An 18,039-nucleotide genomic window follows, 5' to 3' on the forward strand; every position below is an offset into this window, starting at 1 on the left:
CGAAGTTGACATTTTTATCGAATTTCTCGACAACGATCTTTGATATTGTCATTGTTGCCAAAAGATCCCAGAACCAGGCTCTGATACCAGTTTGTTAGAGCTAGCCCCAGGATATTTACCAAAGGATAATTTTGGCAACACAACAAGATAATAAAGCGGAAAGAATAAAGCGACAAGAACAAACAAAACACCAGAACACCAGATATACGTGGTTCGGTCAATTGACTTTGACCTACATCCACGGAAGAAAGAGGAGCAAATTACTACTATAAAAGAGGGACACTTACAAATGCCTTAGGAAATGTTCCTAGGCCATAAAACACCTTCGGCTTCCTAAACAAGAAGACTTCAAACCATAAGCAGGTTTTCTTGTGATGCCTGCTGTACTTCTTGTGGTGTCTGTGGTACTTCTCGTGGTGTGTCTAACATCAAAGCTCAGGCCCTTATTTATAGTTCCAAGACGAGACAACAAGTCTAATTTTCCCGATGTGGGACTATGGGACTTGCCAAACTAACAGCTAAACCTTCTAAAAGGGGAAGAAGAAATAAGGCAGGAACAAGGCAGAAAAATGAAGCAAACGGATCCATTATCGAAGCTATCCTCCGGATTTCACTTGTCGAGTTCACCAATACCTCTAAAAAGCAAACTAGAAAGAAATGAGACTCAAAAAATGAGGTTTTTCTCCCTCCTGAGGGAGACTGATAAAGGAGAAGAGGAAGAATCACTGTAAAATTGGCAGTTCAGAACGACATGAGCAAAGATTACTTCTTTCCTCGGAGAGAGAAGATGTTTATTTCTTTTTTGTGGTAATAAATGCACTCCTAAATGATACGATCGATATCTCAAATCTAGAAATTTCACAAGAAAGCTTCACAGATCAGATAAAACAAAAAAACCGAAGCCGAATGATCCTAACAATCGAGTGGGAGTAAGAGATCAATTGCAGTTACCTTCCATGGTTCCAAGAAACTCACTGCAATTTGTGTCCTGCGCAAGCAACCTGAGCTTTGTTCCAGCGAGAACGCTCGGATTTCTGTTGACGTCATCTACCGCGAGCTCAATCGCAAGCTTCGCAGCTCTCCCAATCGTGGAGTTGAAGGTAAACAGAGTCCCCACTCTGATCTCGCCCGGCCTCGTGCCAGGACTCGTACCATTGCCACCGGCGGCCATGGCACCCATTATAGTAGAAGAAAAACACAAAGCCAAGAAAGAAATCGAACCCATCTTCGTGAACAACAGCAAGAATGTTTATCGGCTATAATGAAGTATAAAAGCTATAGGAGCTTAGAGAACGAAGACTCGATCGGAGAGGAAAATTAGTCAAAGTTAAGGAAAACTAGTGTAGAAAGAAGGAAGGAAACTTTTGGATTATTCGAGGATTCAGAAACATAGGTAGACTTTGAACTGATGAATGCAACTGTTGTTGGAATTTGGATAACCAATGAGAATCTAATGGTTCCAAGGAAAGACTAAGATTTGAGTGTTGGATGGGGTAAGCAGGAGTAAGACCGACCGACCGTATGCCGCGTTGCTCTGTGCTTCCTCTACGGTCAAGGAATCTATACTTGCATGTTTGGGAAGCAAAGCGGCAACCCAGAGAACTACATTAGAAACATCTTTACCAGTCATTTAAAGATGGGTGAAAGGATGTGGAATCCACATTTAGTTTCAAGAACCATAAAATTCATTAAGCTGGCATTTGGTTACTTCTGACGCTCTCCATGCTTCTTGTGCCATCCATCTTGCTAGAAGAGATTTGTGCGACCCCATCATGAAGTGTAAGTAAGTAACCTACACATACATCATTGAACATTCGAAGCTTTGATGCTGTATTTGTCACAAAATAAAAAATATTAATGATTACTCTTTTTGGGATAGATAACTGTAAAACTCACATACGTGTGTGTGGGAACGGTCATTACAATTATTGTACTCTGCTTATTTAAAGGTCAAGTTTGACTTGAAGAAGAAGTCTTTTTTAAAGGTTATTTAAAGTTTGACTTGAAGGTTGGTTGACTTCCGCGTAGGATAAATATCGTTGTTTTTGGTGTGAATCAGAATTGAATCACCCCGATTCTAGTTCTGGAATCAGAACCAAAATCGTATATTCTGATTCCGATTTTGATTCAAATCATAAGTTTTTTTATTTTATTTTTAATTAAATTAAAATATTAAAAAATTATAATCTTATTTTAAAATTTAAAAAATAAAATGTCCATCTATAATGAGTGTAATGATATTTAAAAAAAGAATAAAATTATAAAATTTTTAATATAGCTAAAATGCCTCTATCAAAATTAATAATTTAAACTTTTTTTTTATCATGTCTAATCAATTTTGAATCCAAAACCATCGGTTTAGAAGAACCAGAATCATCGATTTTGATTTTTCCAAATTAGGAATCGGAATCGAATCGTCCATTCGGTGTTAGTTCAATTCTAGTTTTGACTCGATTTAATTTTCATTGAAATTAAATCATGATAAAGACTAATACCAAGATCTTTAGGAGTCGAGATTGACCGTCGCATTCACGGAATTAAGCATCAAGACCATAATTAGATGGCTATTTAGTTTTAACGACATGTCACATCTAAGGAGGAAAGACAAAATGGTAGACAACTTGACTCTTATCCACCTTTTGCTAATCACTGACCACAACATCTTATTGCATGAATTCTGTTGCTTTCTTCTTTTCCTTACTTTCTCTGCCTTGCGTTTATCTCTCTTTCTTACTTGTCTTTTTTCTTCCCTTGCTTTCGTATTGATTCCATTTCTCTTGCATATGGAACTGAAGGCGGAACGGAACGATCGTCTCCCTTTCGTCAAAGAAAAGAAGAATAAACAAAGCGCGTGCATGATGTCTACATCCACACAACAATGCTTTATTCGAGTCCTTTTAGCGTACTTCGATTTAGAGAACCAGTTTCATGCAGGCCATGTTCACCTGCAAGAGATGCCTTCGGATCTATGGCTTATGTCGTACGAGGTGATGAGATTTTGTAGGGAGATGGGAGCTCTAGCCATTATGCCAGTGATCATATAGCGACGATGGTAATAGAAGTGCACCTGAAGAGTGACTTCCCAATGCTGTCATCACATCATTTGTATGATTTCATCATCGATGCATACGCGAGGAATGTGATCGATCTTTGGCCAGTCAGGTCCTCGATCCTTTCTGCACCGATCACTCAGCGACGGGCACCCCCATATTCGCACTTCTTTGACCGACATTGGCACGCCACTCTCCGGCAGTGAACTGATCTTGGGGCAGTTGCCTATGCTCAGCTTCTTGATGGAGGAAACGGTGACCAAGGAAGTAGGAAGTGCCTGCAGATTCGGGCAGTTGAGAAATTGCAGATGTTCGAGGGAGGTCAGCTGCTGAAACCACTCCTCCTGCTCCACTGTGAAGGAGACGAGATCACCGCAACGATGAAGTGCCAGATTCCGGAGGGAAGAGATTCTTCCTAACGTGAACCATACATTGTCGATGAGGTTTTCATCTGTTTGGAGATGACAGAGAGATCTCAGTTCCCGCTCCCCGTATCGTTGGCCTGGCTGTGAGGTCTCATACAACTTGGGGCATCCTTCGGTCTCCATATGTCTCATGTTGGCAAGAGACCTCAGACCACCAAGTAAGCTCAACTCCGGGCAGTGATAAAGGTGCAGCTCCCGGAGTTCACTCAGGTTGGATAGACAAATCTCCGTTCTGTGTGCGTAATGATACAACTCCAACTGGTTGAGAGAGGAGAGGGTTTGGAGACATCCAGGTAGCGCACTGCCGAGGTCACCACAATGCTTAAGACTGAGCTCTGCCAATGGCGACGAGGTCAGGTAGAGAAGGGGCGCTTTTCTCAGCCTCGGGCAATCGTACAAGTGGAGCACACGAAGGCGGCCCAAGAATTGCCTGCCATCTGCTTCAGCCCATTCCTCCCACTCCTTCAAAGATTCAAATTTTAGCGTCTCCAATGACGGAAACGCCTGCTCTGCATCTCCGTAAAACTCTGCTCCTATTCGTTTCACCGGCATCGACATGAGATGTAATAGCTTGAGGAAGGGAAGCTGCCCGAGCGGTGGGAGACTTTCGCACCTCGCACAATTGTTCAGGTAGAGAGACTCAAGATTGGTGAGATGCTGATTCCTCACCAGCCAATCTGGGGAAGTTGTACCTCCGTAGTGCTGGATTCTGAGCTCTTTGAGGTTGCAGTGTGGCTCCAGACCTTCGAGTATCTCCTTTTCCCGATCGCCGGGGCTATGCATGTCGGGTTTCCTATTCAACCACAGCGAATCGAGGTGCGATTTGTCCTTCAGTTTCGCCTCCATTGCCTCGTCCTTGGTTTCGACATTCTCGAGATTCTGTATCGTGAGCCGCCTTCGGAGATTTCTCAGTTCCTTCAACTCTCCTATGTGGTGTCCTCTCTTCCTGGCGACGCGGAATTCTGCGAGTTCCTGGAGCTCCGTCAATTTCCCGATCCCGTCGATCAGAGAAATCGTTTCAGCATCCGCGTACAGATGCCGCAATTTGATCAGCCTGTTCATTCCTTCCGCCATCTTCTTAAAGCGGCATGAATTCAGATTCAGCACCTGCAGATGGCAGATCCTGGAAAATGATTTAGGCAAGTGTCTCGTCTTCGTGCAGGAAAGGTCCAAAAACCGAAGGTGTGGTAGGTCGCAGATTGCATCGGGTAACTTCTTCTTCTTCCCCATGCGGACGTTCGACAGATCTAACACCCGGAGGCTCTTGAGATTCTCAAGCATGTCTTCCAAAACATGATAAAAATCTTCAGAATCATACTCGTTGAGAAGTATGATCGTTCGAAGCTTTCGGAACTTGCAGACACCTCTCACCGCATCCAGTTTCGTTGTCCTGAGAGCCAAGTGGCGAACGGTGGGTGGAATTTCCGCAGGCTCGTCGTCGACCACGAAACATTCGTCCCAAGAAACATAAACAGCCAAATCCCTCATCAGATCATGCATCACATGTTTGTTGTTCAGCGTAGGAAGGAAGAAGTACCTGTTGGTTAATTCATCAAACATCTGACTCCCCAAGTCCTCCGGTCTCGTTCTTCCCTCGGATTTGGGATGGATGAAACCTTGGGCGATCCACATCTGGACTAATCGTTCTTTATCGAACACATGGCCCTTCGGGAATATGGAAGTGTAAGCAAAGCATTGTTTCAGATTTGTGCTCAGGTGCTGATAACTCAGACCCAGAGATGGAAGGATGTTTTCCACGGCGAAGTCGTCCTCCCACCACTCGCTTTCCGAGATCGTCGTCCAAAACTGCTCCTCTAACCTGCGTCTCAACAAGCTTCCCATCGCCTTCCCTGCTAAAGGTAAGCCATGCAGCTTTCCCGAGATTTCCCGACCTATCAATTCCAACTTTCTCGCTAAATCGGGGTCGAGCACCTTGTCACCGAATGCACATCGCTCGAAGAGTCTCCAAAAGTCATCTTGCCCCAACACCTCCAGTTTGATCGGCTCCATGGTCCCCATGGTCTCTGCAACCAGGGGGCTCTGAGTCGTCACCAGTATGGTGCTTCCTCTGGCCCCAGAGACCAAGGCGTCGCGGAGTTGTTTCCATTTGCTTCCTGTTTCATCCCACACATCATCGAGCACAAACAAGAACCTCACGTTTCTTGTAGCATCCTGGAGCTTGGCTTGGATTTCTCCTGAGCAGATATCATCAAAGAGAGGATCGAACGCCATGTCGTACACCAGTTCTTTGACGATTTTTCTCAGGTTGAAATCGTCGGAGACGTACACCCACCTCCGGAGCTCAAAATGGTCGGCCACCAGTTGGTCGTTGTAGACGAGCTGTGCCAGTGTGGTCTTCCCCACTCCTCCCATGCCTACGATCGGAAGAACTCCGAGACTGGGGTGGCTGCTACTCCCGGCCCTCTTGTCGCCGAAATCGGGATCATGTGCCGAACTCAGCAATATGTCCAGTATCTTGTTTCTCTCTTCATCTCTCCCGATCACTTCATCGTGGAGGAATGAGCTGGTCTCCCTGGTGGCAGAATTGTCCTTCCCGTTGTACTCGTCCAGCTCTGCTTTCTTCCGGTCGATGTCAAGGCAAATATCGTCGAGATCCCCCACGAGTTTCCCTAACCTTCGGAGCTCGTCGTCGGTGACGAATAGGTTCTTCAGAAATCTGAGGGCCGAGGAGGCGAGTGCCGTCACCTTGCTGCTGTCATGCAGATGACGACTGCGGAGTTCCTTCAACTCGAACTCGTCGAGCATGTCGTCGGCCTCGTAAGCAGCATCTTTGAGTTCCGCTAGCCACAATGCCAGCGACGTGTCTCTGATCGGCCTCCCCTCGGCCGCATGGATCACGGCGTGCACGCCGGGAAGTCTCTCCTCCACTCTCTTCAGCATGGCTCTGACATCCCCCAGCACATTGCGGTCGTCGGCGCAAGAGGAGAAGGCCTCCTCCGTCATCTTGTCCCTCACCTTCCCTGCGACATAACGCGCAAACCACTCTCCAACCATCATCACCACGCCTGCCGTCTTCATCCGGGGAGATACTCGATCCGCAGATTGCTTCTCGGCCGAAGAGTCAAGACCTAATTGTTCCTTCTTCCCTGCGGGCGCAAACGATCCTTGAAATTGCCACCGACGACTTTCCTAACAAATTAAATATTGAGCATACATTGGGAATCCAAAAGCTGAGCCGTTGACCTCTTTGCCAATGACTTCTAAGACCAGTTCAAATATTCCCACAAGCTCACGCAACAACCATAATTAATATGAAGCCTGAAAGCAAACCACCCTTTGGTCTCATAGCAGAAGCCATTCGACCAAATAAGCTTACAATCAATAATTTAACGTATGAATCGTAACATTTAGATGGATCCAAAACATGAAATTTAATTAAGGTGGTTGGTCACCAACTTGGTTGCTTCGGAAGGGAAACAAAGGAGCATTAGATCTGGAGGGCTTATAGATCATACACATCATCAAATAATAAGCAATACCACCTTGCTGATCCTATTGATTACTCTGCAAGCCCATCGATAAGATTTTAGATTTAAATAACATTATATCACCAATGGATGCTATCAAGGAAAACTAATATGGTTGCCAATGGTCAAATACCAAATGAGGTTTTTATATTTTCCCAAAGAATTTTATTATCCTCCCGTAGATTCTATTTTCTAGAAACAATACTCAAGTGACTGCCAAATTGATCGTACCACACTACATATCATATAAAGTTTGAATAACTAAAGCACATAAAACACTTTTTGACAATTCAATTCATTCCCCCAGTTATCATCATCATCATGTTCAGCTCCATCTCCGATACAAACTTGGTCGGCAGCAGCACCACCGCAAGTGACTCTGGTCATCTGCAAGAAATACATAGCCAAAGATGATGTGTTCTTCCATGCCCGGTGCATCGATGCGTTTATTGGACTGATGGCAACAACAACCGAGATAAGAAGATGATCATGCAAAAAGAATAAAACATAGATTGGAAAAGAAAAGGGAAAACAAACCCAAAGAACCGAGGACTGCTATTCCTGTTCCTGTTGCTGCGATGCCACAGATTCAATTTCCTGATCATCAGTTCGTATGTAAGGAATATGGGCAATCTTTGGCCAGTCAGCTCCCTCATCCTTTCTGCACCGCTCGCTCAGTGATGGGCAATGCAAGATAATCAATTCTTTCAGCAACAATGGCAGGCCACTCTCGGGCAGTGACTTGATTTCAGGACAGTAAAAGATTTCCAACTTCTTCATGGAGGAAATGTTGGCCAAATTTGCAGGAAGGCTCAGCAGTTCTGCACAAAATGCGAATTCAAGTTCTTCCAGGGAGGGTAACTGTTGAAGCCACTCCTCCTGCTCGACTGTGAAGGAAGCAAGATGTTTGCAACTCCAAAACTGCAGTGTCCGTAGAGCGTGGATTCTTCCAAACATGAGCCTCATATTATCAAGAGCATATCCGCCGGTGCTGAAATAAGAGAGAGATCTCAAGTTCTGCTCATCACTTGGTTGGTCCCACTGTAAGCCCGGCTCATACAAGTTAGGACATCCTTCGATCGTTAGCTCTCTCAGTTTGGGAAGGGATCGAATCCCACCAGGTAATCTCAACTCCGGGCAATCAATAAGCCTTAAAACATTGAGATTGCTGAGGTTAGACAGACAAACTGAGGCTCTACGTTTGAAATCAGAAAGCTCCAGAAAGTCGAGAGAGGTTAGCAACAGGAGACATCCAGATATATCACTACCAAGGTCGCCAGAGTTCCATAACTTTAGCAATTTTAGAAACGAAGTAGGCAGGTGAGGAAGAGGTGCTTTTCTCAGCTTCATGCAATTATAAATGTGGAGTTCACGAAGACGAGGTAAAAACTGCCTACTGTCTGCTTCAGACCATTCCTCGCATCCCTCCAATAACTCGAATCTTAGAAACTCCAACGACGGGAAGACTGGATCAGCATTCTCATAAAGTTCAACTCCAATGAGTTTTAGCGCAGGCATCGCCTTGAATTCAAGATTTTTGAGAAAGGGAAGCTTCCCAAGAGGGGGGAGACTGACAAGCCTTTTACACGAAGTTAAACAAACAGATACCAGGCTGATGAGATGATTGGTTACCAACCAAGTTGGACACCTCAGACCTCCATAAAACATGATCTCAAGCCGTTTCAAACCGCATGGTGGTTCGAGGCCTTCAAGTATATCCATGTCCAGGTCTCCACGGAGGTCTTCCCTATCCTCGGTCCAGATGTTTGACACCTCATCGAGCTGATGTTTATCCTTCAATTGTCCCTCCATGGCCTCTTCCTTGCTTTCCACATTCTCAAGATTCCGTATGCACAGTCGTCTTCTGAGATTTCTCAACTGCTTCAACTCTCCTATCTGGTGCCCTCTCTTCCTTGCAACCTGGAAAATTTCTAATTCCTGAAGGTCGGTCAGTTTCCCAATCCCATTTATTAGTGAGATTGTTCCAGCTTCAGCATAAAAGTATCGCAACCTGATCAGTCTGTCCATTCCTTGTGTTAGCTTGTATAAAGAGAAGCACCCCTTCACATTCAGCACTTGTAGATGGCACAGCCTAGAAAACGATTTAGGCAGCTGTCTGATCTTGGTGTGAGAAATGTCCAAATATCGAAGATGTGATAGCTCGCAGATTGCATCTGGTAACCTCTTTAATCCCATGTGAACATATGACAAATCTAACACCCGCAGGCTCTTGATGTTTTCTAAGATGTCTTCTAAGACCGCATAAAACTCTGTAGGATTAAACTCATGAAAAAATATAATAGTTCTTACCTTCCTAAATTTGTGCACTTGTCTCACCGCATCAAGTTTTGCAGCTGTAAGAGATAAGTGGCGAACGGTTGGTGGAATTTCCACAGGCTCATCATCGTTGACCACACAACATTCATCCTGTGAAACACACACAGCCAATTCTCTGATCAAGTCATGCATCATATATCCACCATCCTGTTTACTCAGAAAGAAGTACCTGTCAGCTAATTCATCGAAAATCTGGCTCCCAATATGTTAGTTTGGCAAGTCCCATAGTCCCACATCGGGAAAATCAGACTTGTTGTCTCGTCTTGGAACTATAAATAAGGGCCTGAGCTTTGATGTTAGACACACCACGAGAAGTACCACAGACACCACAAGAAGTACAGCAGGCATCACAAGAAAACCTGCTTATGGTTTGAAGTCTTCTTGTTTAGGAAGCTGAAGGTGTTTTATGGCCTAGGAACATTTCCTAAGGCATTTGTAAGTGTCCCTCTTTTATAGTAGTAATTTGCTCCTCTTTCTTCCGTGGATGTAGGTCAAAGTCAATTGACCGAACCACGTATATCTGGTGTTCTGGTGTTTTGTTTGTTCTTGTCGCTTTATTCTTTCCGCTTTATTATCTTGTTGTGTTGCCAAAATTATCCTTTGGTAAATATCCTGGGGCTAGCTCTAACAAACTGGTATCAGAGCCTGGTTCTGGGATCTTTTGGCAACAATGACAATATCAAAGATCGTTGTCGAGAAATTCGATAGAAATGTCAACTTCGGCATGTGGCAACTCAAGATGGAGGCCATTCTGGTTCAAGACGGAGTTGATTTGGCACTTCAGGGTGCTGAGAACATTCCAGATGGTACGTCAAAAGAAGATCTTGCGGGTATGGATAAGAAGGCCCGATCCAGCATCATTCTAAATCTCTCTGATGAGGTTTTACGGGAGGTAGCTACGGAGACTACGGCTAAGAGCATGTGGGACAAACTTAAAGCCTTGTACATGAAGAGGACAGTGGAGAATCGTCTCTACTTGAAGCAGAGTCTGTATATGCTTCGGATGGTTGAAGGTACATCTATACTCTCGCATCTTGATAAGTTTGATTCTTTGGTTATGGATTTAGAGAATATAGATGCAAAAATTGATGATGAGGATAAGGCTTTGTTGCTCTTGTGTTCTCTTCCCCAATCTTTTAAGCATTTCCGTGATACTTTGATTTATGGAAAAGAAACAGTTTCGTATCAAGAAATTAAATCTGCACTGAAATCTAAGGAGCAGATAGACAAGAATATCACTGGGGAAAGTAGAGAGAATCAGGCTGAGGGTCTGGTTGTTAGGGGGAGAATGGATAAAAGAGAATTTGACAGTAGTAGATCTAAATCTAGATCTAAATCCAGACATAGAAATTTGGAATGCAGATATTGTCATAAAATGGGGCACATTAAATCTGATTGCTTTAAATTGAAAAATAAATTAAAGCAAAAGGAAAAATTTGTTGAGAAAACTATTAAATCCGCTGAAGCTAGTGTAGCATCTGATGAGAATTTTGGAAATATTTTCTTTGCTACTGATGACAGGACAAAGTCTAAAAATGAATGGATTTTAGATTCAGGTTGTTCTTATCACATGTGTCCCAATAGGGATTTGTTTTCCACATATGAATCTTGTAATGGTGGAATTGTTTTGATGGGCAATAATGCCGCATGTGATGTTGTTGGTAGAGGAACAATCCGAATTAAAATGCATGATGGTATTGTGAGGACGCTCACTAATGTTAGACATGTTCCTGATTTGAAAAAGAATCTCATCTCTTTAGGCACCCTAGAGGCCCTTGGGTGTAAATACACAGCTGAAGGTGGAGTTATGAAAGTTTCTAGAAGTGCCCTTATTGTTATGAAAGCTTGTAGGTCTGGTAGCTTGTATATTCTGCAGGGAACTACTGTCACAGGTTCAGTTGCAGTTTCGTCATCATCATTGTCTGATTCTGACATCACCAAATTATGGCATATGCGTTTGGGTCATATGAGCGAAAAAGGTTTGAGCATATTGAGCAAAAGAGGTCTACTTTGCGGACAGAGTACTGGGCCACTGGACTTTTGTGAACACTGCATTTTTGGAAAGCAGAAAAGAGTCAGCTTCAATTCTCCGGCAGTTCACAAAACGAAAGGTACTCTTGACTATATTCATTCAGACCTTTGGGGTCCAGCTCAAGTTCAGTCTAAGGGTGGTGCCAGGTATATGTTGACTTTCATTGATGATTATTCCAGGAAAGTTTGGGTTTATTTTCTGAAGCATAAAAATGATGTTTTTCTAACCTTTAAACAATGGAAGGTTTTGATTGAGAAGCAAACATGTAAACAGATTAAGCGGCTTCGAACAGATAATGGCATGGAATTTTGTGAAGGTGACTTTGAAGAATTCTGCAAAAATGAAGGAATCGTTCGGCATCGCACTGTTAGGATGACACCTCAGCAAAATGGTGTGGCAGAACGTATGAATAGAACACTCTTGGAGAGAGCGAGGTGTATGATCTCAAATGCAGGGTTGACAAAAGACTTTTGGGCAGAGGCGATTAATATGGCCTGTTACGTTGTCAACCGCGCTCCTTCTGCAGCACTTAACTTTAAAACTCCAGAGGAAGTTTGGTCAGGTACTCCTGCTGATTATTCTGATTTTAAAATTTTTGGGTGCCCAGCATACATGCATGTAAATGAAGGAAAATTAGAGCCTCGGGCTAAAAAGTATATTTTCCTTGGGTATGCTTCTGGGGTGAAAGGATACAGATTATGGTGTCCTGATCCCAAATCCCCAAAATTTATAATCAGTAGAGATGTTACTTTTGATGAATTATCTATGCTATCTTCTAAAGAGGAATCTACTAGTTGTACAAATGATAGTGCGCAGAAGCAGGTGGAGCTTGAGATTGGTAGTTCAGATTCTTTTAAGTCGAACTCTTCTACTCAAAGAATGCCAGTAGGTGGTCCCGAGCCTACTGATGCAGATGATCCAGAGGAAGAACAATATTCCATAGCCAAGGATAGACCACGGAGAGAAATTCGACCACCACAAAGATATGCAAATTTGGTTGCATATGCTTTGTCTGTTGCAGAAGAGACGAGTGAAGTTGGTGAGCCTACTTCCTACTCAGATGCAGTTTCTTGTGATAATTCCGCTAAGTGGTTGATTGCGATGAATGAAGAAATTGAGTCTCTCCATCGGAATAGAACTTGGGATCTTGTGAAGCCGCCTTCTGGTAAGAAAATTGTTGGATGCAAATGGGTCTTCAAAAGGAAGGAAGGTATTCCAGGGGTTGAAGATGCAAGGTACAAAGCACGGTTGGTTGCAAAGGGCTATAGTCAGGTACATGGTGTTGATTTTAATGACGTATTTTCACCTGTTGTTAAACATAGCTCTATTCGTGTTTTGCTTGCTTTAGTTGCCATGTATGATTTGGAATTGGAGCAACTTGATGTCAAGACAGCTTTCTTACATGGTGAACTTGAAGAACAAATTTATATGGAGCAACCTCATGGATTTGAAGTTGATGGTAAGGAAGACCATGTTTGCTTGTTAAAGAAATCTTTGTATGGATTAAAGCAGTCTCCAAGACAGTGGTATAAGAGGTTTGATTCTTTTATGTTGGGTCATGGTTACACGAGGAGCATGTATGATAGTTGTGTTTACTTCCGGAAGTTAACTGATGGCTCTTTTGTGTATTTGTTGCTTTATGTTGATGACATGCTTATTGCAGCTAAGAATTTGTCAGAAATTCACATTTTGAAAATGCAGCTGAGTAGTGAATTTGAAATGAAAGATTTGGGAGCAGCTAAGAAAATTCTTGGCATGGAGATCAAAAGAGATCGAGGAGTTGGAAAATTATTTCTGACTCAGAAAAATTACCTCAAGAAAGTCTTGGAGAGGTTTGGCATGAAAAATGCTAAGCCAGTTAGTACTCCTCTTGCTAGCCATTTTCGGCTATCTGCTGCTCAGTCACCACAGTCAATTGAAGAGGAAGAATATATGGTGAAAGTTCCATATTCTAGTGCCATCGGCAGTATTATGTATGCAATGGTTTGTACTCGTCCAGATATTTCACAAGCAGTCAGTGTGGTTAGTAGATATATGTCTCGCCCGGGTAAAACACATTGGCAGGCTGTGAAGTGGATTCTCAGATACTTGCAAGGGACTTCAGATGCTTGTTTGGAGTTTGGAAAAAATCGTGACACTTTGGTTGGTTTCGTCGACTCTGATTATGCTGCGGATCTTGATAAACGAAGATCTTTGATAGGCTATGTATTTTGCGTTGGCGGTTGTGCAGTTAGTTGGAAAGCTTCCCTACAACCTGTCGTAGCTTTATCTACTACAGAGGCAGAATATATGGCAGTGACAGAGGCGATCAAAGAAGTTTTATGGTTAAGAGGATTGTTCAGCGAATTATGTCTGCATCAAAGTGTTACTACAATTTACTGTGATAGTCAAAGTGCTATTCATTTGACTAAAGACCAGATGTATCATGAGAGGACAAAACACATCGATGTGAAGTTTCATTTTATTCGGGATATCATTGCTGAAGGAAAAGTCCTTGTTCAGAAAATTCATACGAAGGACAATCCAGCTGATATGTTTACGAAGCCTCTTCCGGTTTACAAGTTCAAGCAGTGCTTGGACTTGGTTGGTGTTCATTGTTGGTGATTGCCCGTTGGGGCTTTTGTGAAGAAGGTGGAGCAAGTTTTGTTGGGACATGCCAAGGTGGAGATTTGTTAGTTTGGCAAGTCCCATAGTCCCACATCGGGAAAATCAGACTTGTTGTCTCGTCTTGGAACTATAAATAAGGGCCTGAGCTTTGATGTTAGACACACCACGAGAAGTACCACAGACACCACAAGAAGTACAGCAGGCATCACAAGAAAACCTGCTTATGGTTTGAAGTCTTCTTGTTTAGGAAGCTGAAGGTGTTTTATGGCCTAGGAACATTTCCTAAGGCATTTGTAAGTGTCCCTCTTTTATAGTAGTAATTTGCTCCTCTTTCTTCCGTGGATGTAGGTCAAAGTCAATTGACCGAACCACGTATATCTGGTGTTCTGGTGTTTTGTTTGTTCTTGTCGCTTTATTCTTTCCGCTTTATTATCTTGTTGTGTTGCCAAAATTATCCTTTGGTAAATATCCTGGGGCTAGCTCTAACACAATATCCTCTAAACTCATTCTTCCCTGGGATTTGGATTGGATAAAACCTTGAGCAATCCACATTTGTGCTAAACGTTCCTTGTGGAAGACGTAAGCCTTGGGAAATACAGAAGCATAAGCAAAACATTGTTTCAGGTTTGTGCTCAGGTGTTGATAACCCAACCCCAAAGATGGCAGGATGTTGCTCACAGCAAAATCTTCTTCCCACCATTCGCTTTCCAAGACTGCGTTCCAAAATTTCTCATCGAATCTGGTTCTTAGCAAACTTCCCAGTGCCTTCCCTGCTAAAGGCAAGCCATGTAGCTTTTGCAATATTTGTTGACCAATTAATTGTAGCTTTGCTTTCAAATCTGGTTTGAGCTCCTCATCGCCAAATGCACAAAGCTCGAAAAGTCTCCTGAAATCATGCTCCTCTAGAGGCTCCAGGTGGATCGGGTTCATGGTCCCCATAATCTCTGCTACTTTTGGACTCTGAGTTGTTAGCAAAATTGTGCTACGTTTGGCCCCGAATGTTAAGGCACTACGGATTTCCTTCCAAGTCGTTCCCGTTTCATCCCACACATCATCCAGCACAATCAAGAACCTTTTATCCTTAAAGTCATCCGTAAGTTTCTTGAGCATGGCAGCTGAACTGATGTTGTCCTCAAAGACTCCACCTGGAGAGTCATATATCAGCTCTTTGAAAATCCTCTTCATCTTGAAATCATCAGAGACATAAACCCACTTCCGCTTGAAATGGTTAGCGACCCTTGAATCATTGTAAACAAGTTGTGCCAGAGCTGTCTTGCCTACTCCTCCGATGCCTACAATTGGAAGAACACCAAGACTAGGATAGCTGCTACTCCCAGCACCCTTGCTACCAAAATCAGGTTCATCATCTAAACGCAGCAGCATATCTAGTATCCTGTCCCTCTCTTTGTCCCTCCCGAACACTTCCTCTCGCATGAACGAGCTGGTCTCCCTAGTTGCAGATTTCCCCTTTGCTATGTACTCATCCACTTCAGCCGTCTTGCTGTCGATGTCGAGAAAAATTTCATCGATATCCCCCACAAGATTCTTCAACCTTTGAAGTTCATCATCTGAGACAAATAAATTCTTGATAAATCTACGAGCTGAGGACACAAATGCAGCCACCTTGCTACTGTCTTGCGACTCTTGAAGTTCTCTGAATTCGAACTCATCGAGTGCATCGTCAGCCTCATAAGCAGCATCTTTGAGTTCCCTTAGCCAATTGACCAGCACTTGGCTCCTGATAGGCTTCCCCTCGGCTGCATGGATCACAGCTAAAATGCGAGGAAGACTGTCCTCCACTTTCTTCAGCATGGTCCTAACATCCACCAGCATGTTGTCATTGTCAGAAGTAGAGGAGAGGGCCTTGTCTCCCATCTTGTCCATAACCTTACCCGCAACATACCGTGCAAACCATTCTCCCACCATCATAAACATGCCTGTCGGACCCATTGATGCCAATACTTGCACTGCATGGTTTGAGGTTCTTATTTGGATAAGTAATGGAACAAGGGAAGCTCCAAAGAGACTCCCATTAACTGGATATTAACTAACTCAGGAGTAGTCATTCCAACAAAAAGCACTCTCCACCACACTTTTAGACATGTCAAAGTCGATCATACACCATACCAACAAGATGACTAACTTCAAAATATTTCCAAGACAAAATCAATATGTATGTATATAATCAAGAGCAATTCAAACGGACATGATAATTCATGATAAACAGCATGCTAGTAGACATATTCGATCAAAAGTAGGAAAGAGAACAACAGTCTAGCCATCTCCATCGCTGCTTCACCAGATGTTATGACTCCAAAACATTGGGCATCCTCGAAAAGAATGAGGATTCGTCAGAAAAGGGATGTGCACCACCATAAAGAACAAAATCAGTTTGTTTGTTTTTTCCAGGAATGATGATTATTTACAGTTCTAATATGGAAACGATATGGACATCCAAACAAAAGAACAAGAAAAAGGCAGAAATTCTTGTTGAGTACTCTATCAGGCCCAAATTGCTTTAAAAAAAGGGTTTTTCAGATCTAAAAGCGAAATACTTCCGGACCTGAAATTAATTTTTAGTAAATGAATCAGTAAATTCTATCGGTTTTCTGTTTTAATCTAAAAGGCAAAGTAATAGACTTGTACTTTTCCGATCGAAGATTCGAAAAGGCAGAAATCTCATGAGATAACAAAGCAAGCAAATCGATCGATACTCCAATATCTGATGTGTGGATCTTTCCGGCCCACGACCTGATTCAGATACCAGGAAGACGAAAGAAATCTACCATGGGCATCAAGAAGAACTCCATTTGCCACCCAAAAAAAAAAGTTGGCGCGGGCATACTTACGTTATGGCCTCTGGAAGAAAAGAAGTGACTGGTCGATAAGAGCCAGGCGGCGATACACTTGAGCAGAGGATTTGGGAAACAGCGAAGCGACTTCAGAGCTCCTCTCTGGACGCCCTTCTTCAAAGCTCGTGTTTACCGTTCAGCAAGAATGGTTCACACTGTAATGAAAAAGCCAACATCAGGTGGGTCTTCAAAAGACGACAACATCGCAGTCGTTGAATAAATGGAAGATGCGTGCACCTACGCCGCCCATTCAAGATACGAAGACAATTTATACGTTCCAAGAAGAACAAAGGAGTTATGTGGACGTTTTCTAAGCCTATTGTCGTCTGTCAAGTCTACAGAGTTTCGTAGAAGTTTCCTGGGTTTATTAGTCAAGTTTCTATTCTTATCATTGTTTCAGGTCTTCCTCTATTCTTATTATATTAAAATATTAATAATTAATTAGATCAAATTAAATTATGATATTTTTTAAATCATGAGTATAATGATGATATTTGATAAGGGTAAAAATGGTAACGTGACGTGCCACGACGTCAGCCACGCTAGGTGGACGCACTGCCCAAGGAAGCAAGCTTTAATGCCGACCTGATGGGAGCACGTTGATCGAGGCTCACTCGTACCCTGCGGCAGCTCGATTCTCCACGCAACCCTAGTGGCAATGTCAGACGTCACTAGAGGTACTGTCCTACCTCGACAAACAACCACATCAGGTAACATCAAACTTATCTATAAATACCCCAGAGTTCTAAACGAAAGGGGGACACTTCTTCACGAGAAAAACTCCCTTCCACATCATCTAACTTGATCGTCGGTGGGGTCGGGCCAAGCTCCCGACCTGACCTGCATGCAGGAACGAAGGCGAGGTCGCACCTCCCCGACGCCACATTCCATCCGGACTACCGCGACCGGCCACCCCGGCTGACCCGAGGGATGTCGTCCGAGATCCCCGACATCCGGACCCTCGAACCAAACCGCGTCGGCCCCGAGGCCACGGCTTAAACAGATACCCCCCTATCAATATTGACTCTTTTTTTTTTGTTAGAATTGTTAAGATGAAGTTGATATCCTTAATAGATAATCTTCTCACCTTTAATGATTATGAATATTATTATTATTATTATTATTATATATATATATATATATATAGAAAGAAATCGTGTAACTAATTCGTTAGTTATTCATGTTCGAACTAATAAATTTGTTAATCTTTAGAGAAATTTATTTATTTTGGTTCGTGCTAATGCAAAA

At 43.0% G+C, this 18,039-nt stretch overlaps 2 protein-coding genes across 5 annotated transcripts; both read right to left on the minus strand.

Annotated features, from left to right (window-relative positions):
- Positions 1–2,856: 2,856 nt before the first annotated feature.
- Positions 2,857–6,578, minus strand: LOC103996786 (disease resistance protein RGA2). Its single transcript, XM_009417776.3, has one exon. The coding sequence runs from the start codon at positions 6,512–6,514 to the stop codon at positions 3,095–3,097; it is 3,420 nt and encodes a 1,139-aa protein (XP_009416051.2). The 5' UTR covers positions 6,515–6,578; the 3' UTR covers positions 2,857–3,094.
- A 583-nt stretch (positions 6,579–7,161) lies between these two features.
- LOC135592391 (putative disease resistance protein RGA4) lies at positions 7,162–16,994 on the minus strand. Of its 4 annotated transcripts, none has more exons than XM_065081807.1 (3): positions 16,789–16,994; positions 14,434–15,906; positions 7,162–9,506 (listed from the first exon to the last, which is right to left on the minus strand). In XM_065081807.1, the coding sequence occupies exons 2-3, from the start codon at positions 15,887–15,889 to the stop codon at positions 7,519–7,521; spliced, it is 3,444 nt and encodes a 1,147-aa protein (XP_064937879.1). In that variant the 5' UTR covers positions 15,890–15,906; positions 16,789–16,994; the 3' UTR covers positions 7,162–7,518. The 4 variants fall into 4 exon arrangements, 1 of the variants encoding a protein (XP_064937879.1); XR_010479020.1 differs by lacking the exons at positions 7,162–9,506; positions 14,434–15,906 and adding exons at positions 16,075–16,502; positions 16,586–16,690; XR_010479021.1 differs by lacking the exons at positions 7,162–9,506; positions 14,434–15,906 and adding an exon at positions 16,075–16,269.
- Positions 16,995–18,039: the final 1,045 nt, after the last annotated feature.

The sequence above is a fragment of the Musa acuminata genome, chromosome BXJ1-9 (assembly GCF_036884655.1).
Source record: "Musa acuminata AAA Group cultivar baxijiao chromosome BXJ1-9, Cavendish_Baxijiao_AAA, whole genome shotgun sequence".
NCBI lineage: Eukaryota > Viridiplantae > Streptophyta > Magnoliopsida > Zingiberales > Musaceae > Musa > Musa acuminata.

Coding starts and splice junctions, on each gene's coding strand:
- LOC135592391 (XM_065081807.1), bottom strand. CDS start 15,889: ATGGGTCCGACAGGCATGTTTATGATGGTGGGAGAATGGTTTGCACGG. Junction 9,507..14,433: donor GGGAAGAATGAGTTTAGAGG/ATATTGTGTTAG, acceptor TGCCAAACTAAC/ATATTGGGAGCCAGATTTTC.
- LOC103996786 (XM_009417776.3), bottom strand. CDS start 6,514: ATGAAGACGGCAGGCGTGGTGATGATGGTTGGAGAGTGGTTTGCGCGT.